Below are 15,334 nucleotides of genomic sequence, written 5' to 3' on the forward strand. Positions count from 1 at the left end.
ACACACACACACACACACACACACACACACACACACACACACACACACACACACACACACACACACACACACACACACACACATGCACGCGCACACACACACACACATTTTACACTTAATGAACCCCATCTCAGAATTAATGGCATCACTGTCTGCCACACAGCTCTTAAACTCCCTCTGCTCTTTGTGCTGCCCAGCATTTAGAGTGGAAGCACAGTACACACACACAGAAACACAACACACACACACACACACACACACACACACACACATGTAGGCCTACGTGACGTGTGTGCGTGCATCAGCTGACCAATGCGCACGCACGCACACATATACACACACATACACACACACACACACACACACACACACACACACACACACACACACACACACACACACACACACACACACACACACACACACACACACACACACACACACACACACACACACACACACGCCACACATTCATACACACACACACACACACACACACACACTCACGCACGCGTACGCGCCCACACACACAAACACACACATACACACACCACATGCAACGCTCGTTTGAACTTGGCCATGATTTTTTATGATCTTCATAATAGTGCAGCTCCAGAATAAACATTGTAAAACCAAGTCAACAATTGTAAAACATGATGAAGCTTCCCCCATGTTACGGTTATTAAACTGGACCGCTCCTCTAGCTGGCCTCTTGCTGCTGTGTCTGTAACATCCATTCACTGTTTTTTACTGTCTTATTATTATCATTCATAATAATCAAACTCCAATATGAACATTGTAATATTATGTTGAGAACCAAAAATCTGATGTGGCTTACTGCGCAGTATGGCTGGTCAGCAACTTCCTATCTCTTGTTACTTTATGTCTACATTTTTCTACTATGTGTGTATCAATGTGGGCTGTGCTACATCTGGTCTGTTTTGTTGGCCACTCACAAAAATGGGTTGATGCCATTGTGCGACATAACCTGACATGGCATGTGGTATGTGGCTGGATTGTAGAGAAACACACGCACGTACGCACGTACACACGTACAGCACGCACGCATGCACGCACACACACACACACTCACACACACACAAATAGTAATAATGTTAGTAGTAATGGTCCTAAATTACATTTGTTGATAAGTGACCGTGCATTTTCATAACACCAGCACAAGAATCAAGCGAATCACACTGTGGACAAGGAAGGGTGTGGGGCGGGATGTGGGCGAGGACTGCTCATCACTTTTGCATTTTTTTTTTTTATTCAGTGATGTGACATGACGTGCCGTGTGGCATATGTGCAAAAGAGTGCATGAGCTGGGGACAAGGGACATGTACTGGGGCGACGGCTGCTCGCTCGCCAAAAATGTATTATGCGTTAATTCATTCAGTAGTACATGTCACATGACATGTGTCAGAAGTAGGCCGCATGACGGGCAAGGAGGGTAGTGTAGGATTGGGCAAAAGGCACAGGAAGGAACACTGCTCACCCCATATGTCTTATTTCAGTGATATGACATGATATGTAGCATGCATGTGGTATGAATGAGCCATATTTTTTGGGTGGGGACAAAGGGATAGGCACAGGCACAAGGGCTGCTCACCAAAGAATGCATTCGTGTTGATTCAGTGATATGATGTGATATGTTATGGTATCATGTGATATGGTGAGACATGGATGTGTGCCATGTTTGGTGGTGGCATGAGAGAGCCACACAGTGGGTATGGAGGGCTGGTGGGTTTGTGGACTTGCCCGCCCTGTAGTTCCACTTGCCTGATTATCATAGACTTGCAATCGAGATTCGATCTGAAGAAACAGATCTAGAAGCAACGCCGGCGAAGGTGTTGCGTCACTAGGAGGGCGCAGCCTGGCTATAGTTCCACACAGCTTTGTGAGCTCTGTGTGTCGAGTGCCACCAGGGGGCCCCCTGAGCCCCCAGAGCAGCATACACACAAAGAGGTCTGGTAGGAACCAGGCCAGTGGCTCCTCCCAGGCTAGTGGCAAAACTCCAAAATGCATTCACTTTAATTCAGTAATACGATATGACATGAGGTGGCGTGTGGCATGCATGGGGTGGCATGAGTAAGCCATGCGCCTCACGGAGTGGGAGAGGGGGGGGGGGGGGAGGAGGAGGGTGGAGGAGAAGAGGGGGGACAGGGGATGAGGGGGTGTGACCCGGCGTTGACATCATTTTGCCCGAGCGGGCACCTCACGCGGCGCTGGGCGATGGCAGCCGTAAATCAGCATGGCGTAGGTGGCGCCCAATACAGTCGTATTTCATCCCACAGGAGAGAGAGAGAGAGAGAGAGAGAGAGAGAGAGAGAGAGAGGGAGAGGGAGAGAGAGATAGAGAGAGAGAGAGAGAGAGAGAGAGAGAGAGAGAGAGAGAGAGAGAGAGAGAGAGAGAGAGAGAGGGAGAGGGAGAGGGAGAGAGGAAAAAAGAAGAGACAAAAGGGATTGTATGAGATTAATAAAAAGAGAGAGAGAAATCGATGGAAAGAGAGATAGAGGGAGAAAGAAAAGAAGAGACGAAGGGCGAAGAGCAAGAAAGAATGAGAGAGCGAGAAAAGAAGAAGAAGGAAGAAAGGAGAGAATGTGATCGATGGAAAACGTGAAAGAGGGTAGACCGAGAAAAAGAAAGGAAGGATGGGGTGAGATGGAGAGGGAGAGGGAGGAGAAAAGATTAGATTGATAGAGGGAGAGGGGGAGGTAAAGGTAGAGGTCTCTGCTCCGGACTGGTGATGGTGTAAGTGGGGTGGTGGAGGATGGAGGAGGAGGAGGAGAGGAGAGGAGAGGAGAGGAGAGAAGGAGAAGGAGGAGGATTAGAGGAGAAGAGGAGAAGGGAGTACCAGGAGGAAGAGGAGAGGAGGAGGAGAGGAGAGAAGAGGACGAGGATGAGGAGGAGATGAGAGAAGAAGAGGAGAAGTGGAGTCTAGAGAAGGTGTGGGGTGGTTGTGGGGTGGTCAGAATGTGAAATGGCAGATGAAGAGGGCTGGTGGGGTGGAGGAGGAGGAGACGGGGGTAGAGGGGTGGTCGGGATGAAAGTGTATGTGGAGGCGTGTAAACAAAAGCATAAATCTTTAAGGGCCGTACACACACGTCGCTGCTATTTACTCGCTACTTGCTCACTCGCCTACTTGCCACTCGCTCTGGGTGATTTTGTTTACTGGTTTTCATGGTTCCCGCTGTCCGCGCCAATAACGTCCGTACGAAACAAAATGTAGGCCTACGCTGTTTAACGTTGATCGTGTGCTGTGCACAACCGTGCATATGAGCCTTTGACGGTGTACACTGTATTGGATGTATTTTCCTCAACACTTCAAAGTGTGATGGTTCTATAAGGGCTCTGGATGGCGTGCAGAAGTTGGGTGGTCAGAACACCACAGGGGCAACGTCACCTGTCAATAATCTGTATCCTGCATTCCAATTGGTTACTCGCTTAACTCGCGTCGCTCGAAGATAAAATAAGTTTATCTCGGAACCCGCCCACATCGCATCGCTTGTACTCTCCTCGCCTACTCGCCAGCGAGACTCGCTGGAACACGTAGACATTCTATTGACTTCATCCGCTGAGCGAGTAACTAGCGGCGACGTGTGTGTACGGCCCTTTACTCTCTTCTTTCTCCTCTCCTCTCCTCTCCTCTTCCCCCTCTCCTCTCGTCTCCTGTACCCCCTCTCCTCTCCTCTCCTCTCCTCTCCTCTCCTCTTCCCCCTCTCCTCCCCTCTCCTCTCCTCTCCTCTCCTTCCCTCTCCTCTCCTCTTCCCCCTCTCCTCTCCTCTCCTCTCCTCTCCTCTCCTCTCCTCTCCTCTCCTCTCCTCTCCTCTTCCCCCTCTCCTCTCCTCTCCTCTCCTCTTCCCCCTCTCTCTACCTCACACCTACCACAACTCACCACTACACCCTTCCTCTCCCCTCTCTCTCTAGCCCTCTTCTTCTGCTATCACTGTCCCACCTCCCTCTATCGCTCTCCTCGACCTCCTCTGCCCTCTCCTCTCCTCCCTCTCACCCTCCCTCTCCTCTACCCACCTCCCGGCCCACTGCCCCCCTTCCCTCCTTCCTGCATGTACAGTATGTACAGTATGTACAGTATATATATGAATTTATGCATGTGTGTTGATGAGTAATGTGTGTTCGATCTCTCCCGCTCTCTCCTCTATCTCCAGATAAGGAGATGGATACCTCCAGTGAGATTACTAAAGTTTCTCTTCTCCTCACCTCCTCTCTCCTCTCTTTCTCCTGGAATCCTCCATGGCATCCATGTGTTTGCCCAGCAAATGTAATAATATTTTGTCTTCTCTCATCTCCTCCTCCTCTTCATCTTTATCTTATCCTCTCCTCTTCTCTGCTCTCCTCTACCCTCCACTCCTCTTCTTCTCCACTCCTCTTCTTCTCCTCTCCTCTTCTTCTCCTCTCCTCTCCTCTCCTCTCCTCCATCTCCAGATAAGGCAGGATCTGGCGGCCCATGGTATCCGCGTGTACCCCCAGCGGGAGTACGATGAGGATGTGGAGGATCGGATACTCAACGACAAGATCAGGGTAAGAAACCACGGCCACCAGACCAACCACTTGGCACAGATCCTATTGCACCACGGGTGGAGGTGTTGGTGGAAGACGTGTGTGTGTGTGCATGTGTGTGTGTGTGTGTGCATGTGTGTGCGTGTGTGTCGTTGTGGATGTGGGTGTGGGTGGGGAAGAGAGGTGTGTGGGTGCATGCGATCGTGCTTGCATGTGTGTGTGTGTGTGTCTGCTTGTGAGTCTGTGGGTCATGAAATTGTGGCCTGGTTGGCACAAATCTTGTTGGAGCAATGCTAGAAGGGTGGAGGGCACAGGGGTGGAGTGTAGGGTGACAGGTTAGGGATGGAGATGGGGTGAGGGTGGTGTTGGAGTTGGGGTTGGGTCACCAGATTATTCCAACCCCTCCCCCACCCCAGAATTTCATCAGTTGGGGGGGTTTTCAATCACACAGTTCAATAGCCGTCCGGCGGAATTGAGCCGCCCCAATCCAATGCCACGAAATGCCACGGCAATACAATCTGAGATCTGAGGGCGGCCGCCACGGCCACACACAGTCACGTACAAGACCCGGCCACCGCCTCAAACATCCCTTTTGCTATTGGCCGGGAGGGTGAGCCGGGATGGCCAATCAATCAAAGCAATTAGCTGCTGAACTCAGGGCTGTGTTTCAATCAAGTGGTTTAATGGTGGAACCTAACAATCGAGCCCTCCCTTTTAACTCAATAGCACTCTCCCCTCCCCTCCCACCACTTCGTGTGACTACGTACCACCACCACCACCACCACCACCCTCGGTCCCCCATGGAACTCAGTGGTATTCAGCAGGTCTAAATGGCTCAATATCACTTTCTCTCCCCTCCTTTGTTCCCTTTGTCCTTCAGAGATTTCAGGCGCTGAAAAAAAGAGGATTGTTTTTTTGTTTTGTTTTTTTGGCTCCTCATGGGGAGTATTACACACCACTTATGTAACGTCTACTAAACACAGCTCCAAAACACACACACGCAGGCATGCACACACGCACACGCACACGCACACACACACACACACGCACAAATACACACACACACACACACACACACACACACACACACACACACACACACACACACACACACACACACACACACACACACACACACACACACACACACACACACACACACACACACACACTGATCCTTCCAGTGTAAATGGATGCAAAACAGATTCAGGCCTGATTCAACTAACACACTCTCTTTGCCTCACTGTTTTCCTCTCTCTTTTTCTAACATTTTCCACAGGAAAATATCCCATTCGCCGTGGTGGGAACAGACAAAGAGCACCAGGTGAACGGAAACAAGGTCCTGGGAAGGAAGACCAAGTGGGGAATCATAGAAGGTGTGTGTGTGTGTGTGTGTGTGTGTGTGTGTGTGTGTGTGTGTGTGTGTGTGTGTGTGTGTGTGTGTGTGTGTGTGTGTGTGTGTGTGTGTGTGTGTGTGTGTGTGTGTGTGTGTGTGTGTGTGTGTCTGTCTGTGTGTGTGTCTGTGTCTGTGTGTGTGTGTAATCATAGAAGGTGAGTGTCCATCTGTTTGTGTGCGATGGCTGCAGATGAAAGCCTCTGACTGCCTCAGCACCACGGGAGCTTACAGCTGTTTGATAACCAGAAAGCACCTCTGGTTTAGTGCCGCATGGTGTCACATGTGTGGATTCACACCCCCATCTAGTGGTTCTCTTAGGGATTGCAGCCTATAGCAGGGAGTCTGTATTTCATGTAGCCTACAGAATGTGTGGGAATGTTTAGTTCAAAAATCAACTTGGTTGACATGACTCTTTCTCTCTCTCTCTTTCTTTTCTTTTCTTTTTTTCCAGTTGAAAATGTTGCACATTGTGAGTTTGCCAACCTAAGAGATCTACTGATCAGGTATGTTGGAGTTTAATTTCACTCTGATATTGGTACTGCTGTTTTATAACACTAACACTAACTAACAAACAGTCATGACTGTCACCAGCATAGCTATTCACCACCATACAGTACGTACATTTACAAGTTCAAACAACACAAGGGAATTCCAAAAAAGGAAGGAACACAAGGGAATTGTTACTTGTCACATAATATTAATTTCTAGGAAAGTAAAGGTTTGTTAGATTAGAGTAGTAGACCAATTTAAGTAGCCATGAAGGCTCTTGAAATTGTCTTGAAGAGTTGATCTAGCATTCTACTTACAAATTAGAGAAGTTAAACTACTACCGGTAGACGCACACAAAACCTGCACGTCCCAAAAGATATGTAGCAATGTAATGGACCAAGGAGTCTATATCCCCTCTGAGACTAATGCTGGATCTTAAATGGAGCACTTGGGCACTTCATGTTCATCTTTCAGTGCGTATAGTGTATTAATTACGCACTGAAACATAGTGCCCGAAGTGCACAAGTGCGCCATGTGAGACACAAGGTACGAGTTGGCCTGGCGAGGAGAGTGCAGCAGCTGGCTCTAACTAACAGGTGTCTAACAAGGAGGCATGGACCAACGACCAACTAAGATGCCAAACCTGTAGGCTAAGTCCCACTAAGATGTCTAGTGACCTAATGGTCGACAAAGCCTCATTCGTCCCCTGAGAAATTACAGCAGCTAGCTCGTTGGTCTAACAAGAACACGTGGACCAACCTGTGGAGCAACTGCAGTGCCAACTATTAGATGCGAAACATGTAAAATCCACTAAGATGTGTAGCAACTTAGTGGTCGAAGAAGCCTCATACGTCCCCTGTGAAATTACGCCAGCTAGCTCGTTGGTCTAACAAGAAAACTTGGAACAACTGCAGCGCCAACTATTAGAAGCGAAGCCTGCAAAGTCCACTAAGATGTGTAGCAACTTCATGGTCGACGAAGCCTCCTATGTCCGCTCCTGCGAGGAGATGGCGGCAGCTGGCTCATTGGTCGTGGCGTTAACTGTAACAAGGAGGCTTGCGGTGCGGCCGATAGAGAAATGCCTACTGACAGCTAATTAGCCATGAATTAGCCGCGATTACGCCGTCTCTTAATCAAATTACGTCGTGCGTGCCCCCTGGGGACGGGTTAGTGGCAGGCGGGGGATGATCTGTGACTGACTGCTGATCACACACACACACACACACACACACACACACACACACACACACACACACACACACACACACACACACACACACACACACACACACACACACACACACACACACACACACACACACACACACACACACACACACACACACACACATACACTCACACTGAACCCTGCTGAGCTAGAATGGCGAGTGTCTATCTGTCTGCGTGTCTGCATGTCTGTTTGTGTCCATTTGTCTGTCTGTCTGTCTGTCTGTCTGTCTCAGCCAAGCTAAGCTCAGCCAAAGTGTGTGTGTGTGTGTGTGTGCGTGTGTGTGTGTGTGTGTGTGTGTGTGTGTGTGTGTGTGTGTCTGTCTGTCTGTCTGTCTGTCTGTCTGTCTGTCTGTCTGTCTGTCTGTCTGTGTGTGTCTGTGTGTGTGTGTGTGTGTGTGTGGTTTACACGCATTAGCAGTGACAATTCCCTGACAGTAGTAGAGAGAGAGAGCGAGAGCGAGAGAGAGAGAGAGAGAGCGAGAGAGAGAGAGAGAGAGAGAGAGAGCGAGAGCGAGAGAGAGAGAGAGAGAGCGAGAGAGCAGTTTGTCGTCTGGATGAGTGTCAACACATGCTGACAGACATGTCCACCTCGTCCAAGTGCTCCTGATGCACTGGAGTGTTGTGTTGTGTTGTGTTGTGTTGTGTTGTGTTGTGTTGTGTTGTGTTGTGTTGTGTTGTGCTGTGCTGTGCTGTGCTGTGCTGTGCTGTGCTGTGCTGTGCTGTGCTGTGTCGTGTTGTGTTGTGATGTGTTGTGTTGTGCTGTGTTGTGCTGTGTTGTGTTGTGTTGTGTTGTGTTGTGCTGTGTTGTGCTGTGTTGTGTTGTGTTGTGTTGTGCTTGATTAGTGCATCCATAGAGCCTGTTGGTCTGTAGTAGAATAGACAGGAGTCAGAGAGAGAGAAATGTAAAAAAATAACACTATCCTTTGCAGTAGGGCTGCACGATTATGGAAAAAAAAAATCATAATCACAATTATTTTGATCAAAATCGTAATTACGATTATTAATCACGATTATTGTTTTTTTGCAGATATTTTTGAAAATTATAACAAGATGAAATTTAACCAAGAATGAATTATGTACGGGATGAGCAAAAGAAAATGAATTGTAATGATTATGTAAAGGCAATAGCATGAAACTTACGTGGACAGATTTCTGGCCAGAAACAACAGCCTGCCAGCCTGTCAATCACGATTGAAATCACGACTTCGATTTCACGATTTTATCACGATTTTTGATTAATTGTGCAGCCCTACTTTGCAGCGGTGTGGTGGTTAGGATAACAGCACAGAGACACAGTCAGGTTCATACACCTCTTCAAATTCCATATTTCCGAAATGGCCTTGCCTTCTCTTGTTGGCTATTTGCTCAAGCTGGAAAATCATGACACATTTAAAAAAAAATAGCAATGTCTTCCCTTCTTTGTTGTTTCTCAAGCTGGAAAACGATGACACATAACACAGGAGCCAATGACATGCCATGACCAAACGTTAACAACTGGGTGAAATCAGACACACACACATTTTAAACTTTAACAGTTCCGCCCTCATTTCTCAATTTGGCCATGATAGACCCTCTGTACAAATGAAACGAGCACGAGGGTACATTACGTAAGACCAGGGGCCTCATGTTCGAAGCTCACTCACGGACAAAAAAGTTACTTAAGTTGTTTTCCACGGCCACGGTCAGATGTATTAAAACAGACTAGACGTGGAAAACTGCGGATCTCCACGCAAATTTCAGGGCTGCTGTGGAAGTTTCCGTAAGCGTGAAAGTTGCCGTAGGCCTAAGTGGTGCATTGCGTCTTTTTGGCGGCACACAGAGGCATGCAGCGCAACTACATGTGTTGTATGCGGTCGGAAATATTGCAGAGATGCAGCCAGTTAAACATGGATTTTAATGTTGAGGCGCGTGATTTAAAAAAGAAGATGAAGGAAACCACTGGTTCAAATGAAGCGGACTCATGAAACTATCCTGGAATTACAAAGAAATTGGATGCCCATCAGCAGCATTATTTCAAGTATTTGGCAGCTATTAAACATTGAATAGCCTATTTTCTGGATCTGCGATGCGTCTTCTCGCATTTGTTGGGAACGTCCTCACCGCAGTGCTTGTCTTTCTCTTTTAATAAGGCTACTATAAAATTAGTCCATCAATTGACAGGTGATTTTATAGGCTAACTGAGTATTGGCTGCAAGTTATTCATACGTGTGGCGTGTACATGTGTCATCTTTCATAGTATAACCAACATAAATGTTTATTTCTCGGAAGCCTTGGCGACTGCCTCATCGCAATGTGTTTTGATGTAATGCCTTTTAAATATCAATTGTTGGGAAACCTGCATTGAACTGCAGTATAACATGACCGTTTCTTTTCTGCAGTCCTCACATTAACTATTACCAATGCCTGATTTCATACACGCCAAAGTAATTTTATCACGATTTTTGATTAATTGTGCAGCCCTACTTTGCAGCTGTGTGGTGGTTAGGATAACAGCACAGAGACACAGTCAGGTTCATACACCTCTTCAAATTCCATATTTCCGAAATGGCCTTGCCTTCTCTTGTTGGCTATTTGCTCAAGCTGGAAAATCATGACACATTTAAAAAAAAAATAGCAATGCCTTCCCTTCTTTGTTGTTTCTCAAGCTGGAAAACGATGACACATAACACAGGAGCCAATGACATGCCATGACCAAACGTTAACAACTGGGTGAAATCAGACACACACACATTTTAAACTTTAACAGTTCCGCCCTCATTTCTCAATTTGGCCATGATAGACCCTCTGTACAAATGATATGAGCACTAGGGTACATTACGTAAGACCAGGGCTCCAAATGAACCTTTTTCATCGCCAGCCAAAATGGCTAACAGATGATAATCTTACTAGCAAAACACACACTCACTAATGGGTCAAAGTGGATGGTAAGTCTTTTCTACCAGCCAAACTCAAATTTCACCTGCATTTGGCCGGTTGGCTAGTGTTCATTTAAAGCACTGGGTAAGACCCAACTAGATTTGGTCCTCCTCTAATATATGTACTGTGTATGTACAGTAGTGCGTGGTGATGGAGAGCCATCTCTCAGTAGGTACATTATAGTCATTAGGGAGAGAGAGAAGCCATCAGTATCCTGACCCCACCTCCACAAGGGGAGCTAGAGAGCAGCCGCTAATTACAGAGCCGCACAGCAAAGGGACAGGGGTGAGGAGGAGGGGGAAACGGCCTGCAGTCTCCCTGCCTTTCAGATGATGTCTGTGGGGGATGAGGACGCAAGCGTGTGGTGGGTGAGGGAAGAGGGCTGTGGGTGGAGAGCAGAGGGCAGGAGGAATGGAGAGAGAGAGAGAGAGAGAGAGAGAGAGAGAGAGAGAGAGAGAGAGAGAGAGAGAGAGAGAAGAGACAGACAGACAGATGGACAGCCATGAGAAAGAGACTGATGTCAGAGAGAGAGGGAGAGAGAGAGAGAGAGAGAGAGAGAGAGAGACAGACAGACAGACAGACAGACAGACAGACAGACAGACAGACAGACAGACAGACAGACAGATGGACAGGCATGAGAAAGAGACGGGAGAGAGAGAGAGAGAGAGAGAGAGAGAGACAGAGACAGAGAGACAGACAGACAGACAGACAGACAGACAGACAGATAGAACGACAGACAGACAGACAAATGGACAGGAGTGAGAAAGATGAAGAGGGATGGCAGAGAGAGAGAGAGAGAGAAAGAGAAGCTAATAAAGGGGAAAAGCCATTGGGCGTGATGAATGGTGTGAGCTGCACCCGACCAAAAAAACCCGTGGCCCATCCATTTAGCGCTGTGATCACACCTACGCTGATTGGAGGGCTGTGTCCAACAGCACCGCAGGGCCTTTTTAATGGAAACTTCAGAGCAGGGCGGAAAAAAGCGACCATTTCATGACCTGGATTGGCATGAGTAATGATTGGCTTGCATAATATGCCTATATCACACTCAGCACACGCATACATGCACACGCCTCCTCACTCACCTCACCTCATCTCTCACACAGGCGCACGCACACATGCACGCACCTCTTCACCTTACCTCATCTTACGGATGCACACGCACACACACATGCGCACACACACATGAGCGTGCGCGTGCGCGCACGCACACACACACACACACACACACACACACACACACACACACACACACACACACACACACACACACACACACACACACACACACACACACACACACACACACACACACACACACACACACGCACACACACACACCTCACACCCGGTCATTCATTCTCGGCAAAAGTGAAGCCTCTGGTGCTGCTGATAGACTTCATGTTGTGGGTGCATGCGTGTGTGCATCCGTGCCTGCCTGTGAGTGTGTGTGTGTGTGTGTGTGCATGCATGTAGTATGTACGAATACAAGGATCCGTGTCTGTATGTGGCATGTATGTGAGCTCATCTGTGAAGGTCTACATGTATTTAATGTAGAGATGTACAGGATCCGGATCCGGCAGGATAATAGGGTTTTTCAGACTATCCGGTATCCGGCAGGATCTTAAGCAGTGGATCCGGTATCCGGCAGGTTCTGGGGCAATTCTACTTTTTACGTAGCCTAGGCTTTTCAGTCAGTCTTTCACAACCCCAATCGCTGCATGGAGTGAAAGCCCTTTGGAAGCGGCCATTGAAGGCAGTGTGGCAGTAAGCCAATGAGTCTTAAAAATAGTTTGCACCAATGTAATAAAAAGGGCCCATGTGTGCAAGTTGGCTATGTGTTTCAACCCTTTCGTAGGATGCGGTATCCGGTTCCGGACCCGGCAGGATCTTAGGCAGTGGATCCGGTATCCGGCAGGATACTAATAATCAGGATACGGTGCATCTCTAATTTAATGCACATGTTTATTATTGTGTGTGTGTGTGTGTTCTGCCTTACAGGTCTCACCTTCAAGACCTGAAGGACGTGACCCACAACATCCACTATGAGACCTACAGGGTGCGGCGGCTCAACGAGAGCAATGCCAACGCCAACGGGCTCGGCCTGTCCTGCCTCCCCCTCTCCATGTCCCTCGGCCTCGGCATGGAGAACGGCTCCCTGGACAAGGACGAGACCGAGAGCCACCTCTGAGGAGAAGAGAAGGGGGCAGCGGGGACACACCGGGGGGGAGACGTGTGGAGCAAGAGAGAGATGGAGAGAAATGGAGAAAAGAAAGAAAGAAAAGAAGGAAGGAAGGAAGGAAGGAAGAGAGAATGGATGAGAATGGATGGGGTGGAAGTGGAATTGCCGCCGCATGGAGAAGCGTCCCTTCACTTCACTTCAGACTCCAGATGGGATGGATGATCCGCCATTTTGTGTAAAAAGAAAGAATGAATGAAAGAAATTTTAAAAAGTGAGGAGTGAGGATTTGGGTTTTTTTATATATTATTTTACCCTGAGAAAGACTTGCGCTAGTCATCTTTGGACCACATAGAAAATAAAGACGATCCCACTTTGACTAAAAAAAGACTTTATTTTTCTGCTACATAAGGCATTTAAACAGCATATACAAATGTATTTTTGTGAGATCTGTATTTTGGTAATGGTTGGGAAGGTCGGTGTGTGGGGGGAAAAGGGTTGGCACAGTCAAAAAAACAGAGGGTGGGGTGAGAATGTGCCTCAAAAAGGAGGTCTTCGTCTTTGTCAGAGGGAACTAGAGAAAGTAAGTGTGTGTGTGTGAGAGAGAGAGAGAGGGGAGAGAGGGAAAGGGGGCATGAGAGACAGGGTGAAAGAGGGAGAGAGGAGAGGAGAGGAGAGGAGAGAGGGAGGAGACCGGGGTTCTGAGGCTTTGATCATTCATTCACTCTCCCCTGCAGCTTTTCTTTCTTCCCTCCCCTCTGTCCCCTCTGTTCTTTCTTTCCTTCTGTAGTTCTGTCTCTGTCTCACTCACTCACACTCTCCCCATTCTCTGTAAGTATCTTTCTCTCTGTCTCTCTGTAGATCTCTTCTCCTCTTCAAATTGAAAGGCAGGGTGAAGAACTGTGCGGTAGGTGGTACACTGAAAGTCTGGAGAGGCCCGTGCACACTGACACAATCACATTCTGCAGACAGGGAGAGCTATAGACCCCAAATCATTGCTTTAAAAAGCTCAACTGCACCTCTCTTATGCTCGTAATATACAGTGCAAGTTCTGTGATCCACGTACAGTACAACACATAGGCCTACTGCAGTATACAGTACTTTCATAAAATTTGTTTTTTTTTTATTTTTCCAAACGTTAAACCAATTATTGTCTATTTTGGAGATTTGTTTTGTTGTTGTCACTGATGTTGTCTTTAACTTTTTTATATATAAATAGCTGCTGTGGGGCGCATGATGTAGACAAAGTTATAAAATCCATATCTGAGTTTTTAAAGATGATGAGAGGAATAACGATTTTCATACACTTTTAAAATTACGTCTTGATAATGTTTTTCTTCCAGCAATGCTTTATTTTTACAGGGCCCTGATTGGTTGAGTAGTAAAGGATCTTTATTTTGTTTATACTGTATGTAAAGGGAGTCGAAACATTTCCTGTGCTTTGAATAGTCACTGTGAAGAATACTTGCAGCAATAACGCCACCCTGTGGTGTATGTAGTTAATGGCATGTGGAGACAGAGGAGGATGTTCCCCCATTTCAAAGGACTGAGGTATTTCTTTAGTTACAAAGATACTGTCACATAGCTTAATAATGCATTATATTGTTTATTGTTCGATTATCTTTTTGGATTTTTTTTTCAGTACTATCAGTGATTCCCAGAGTAAATGGTACACCGCTCACACACACCTCAAAGCAATACCACTTAAATGCGCGTCTTAAATACAGCTATTTGCTCATCCGTTCCTTGACATAACTGTATATATCTACACTTTTTATTCACTCTCACTGCCAGCAAGATATTTTTGTAACTCATCATGTACTAACAGCTCAGTTCAGACCTGATGCTTTTTTATGCCCTTGTCTTCAATATTAATATACATGTAAACTCCATTGATTTATGATTAAATGATTGTCACCGTAAAACATTTGCCGTCTGTGTTTTTTAATGACTGAGAAAATGGTATGGCATGGAGAATCTGTAATGTCTTATGGCTGATTATATTGTGTTTTTGATCAATACATTCTGTTATGGGTACCACGGTATAGGCTGATATTTTTAGCACAGCAGTGCTTGTGAAACACATTTCAATGGATATGGTTACAGTGGAGAAGACCATCATTATCTTCCAGCACTAAATCCTGCCTATAATGTGAAATCTGTCTTGTTAATGTGACAAGTCCTCGACAGCTGTGGTAATGCCCATCATCTCTTTCAGTTTCCTTTCATGTGTCTGTTTGTGTGTGTGTGTGTGTGTGTGTGTGTGTGTGTGTGTGTGTGTGTGTGTGTGTGTGTGTGTGTGTGTGTGTGTGTGTGTGTGTGTGTGTGTGTGCGTGCATGCGTGCGTGCGTGTGTGCGAATGCATGTGTGTGCGTGTATTTCTTGAACACACCACACCTGCAGTTTCAAATCCCATTTGGACAGACAAAACCCTTTAATCTGCACAGCAGATAGCTGCCGAGAAACAGTCATGAACTCCGAGAGAGAGAGAGAGAGAGAGAGAGAGAGAGAGAGAGAGAGAGAGAATGATTGAGAGATGAGTGGATAGAAAGAAGAGGATAGAGAGGATAGAAAAAGAAGACAACATGAAGGACACAGCAGAA

General features: G+C 46.9%; 1 protein-coding gene across 4 annotated transcripts in view; it reads left to right on the plus strand.

Annotated features, from left to right (window-relative positions):
• septin12 (septin 12) overlaps nucleotides 1-14,678 on the plus strand; it is a 188,986-nt gene extending 174,308 nt beyond the window's left edge. For 3 of the 4 annotated variants that reach the window (XM_063221394.1, XM_063221386.1, XM_063221385.1), the window contains exons 7-10: nucleotides 4,447-4,542; nucleotides 5,801-5,897; nucleotides 6,369-6,420; nucleotides 12,554-14,677. In XM_063221394.1, coding sequence (XP_063077464.1) covers nucleotides 4,447-4,542; nucleotides 5,801-5,897; nucleotides 6,369-6,420; nucleotides 12,554-12,743 — 435 coding nt within the window. In that variant the 3' untranslated portion in view covers nucleotides 12,744-14,677. Of the gene's footprint in view, nucleotides 1-4,446; nucleotides 4,543-5,800; nucleotides 5,898-6,368; nucleotides 6,421-12,553 lie in introns of all 4 variants that reach the window. The other variant, XM_063221378.1, reaches the window with a different exon arrangement.
• The last annotated feature ends 656 nt before the right edge of the window (nucleotides 14,679-15,334 follow it).

The sequence above is a fragment of the Engraulis encrasicolus genome, chromosome 2 (assembly GCF_034702125.1).
Source record: "Engraulis encrasicolus isolate BLACKSEA-1 chromosome 2, IST_EnEncr_1.0, whole genome shotgun sequence".
In the NCBI taxonomy this organism is placed as follows: domain Eukaryota; kingdom Metazoa; phylum Chordata; class Actinopteri; order Clupeiformes; family Engraulidae; genus Engraulis; species Engraulis encrasicolus.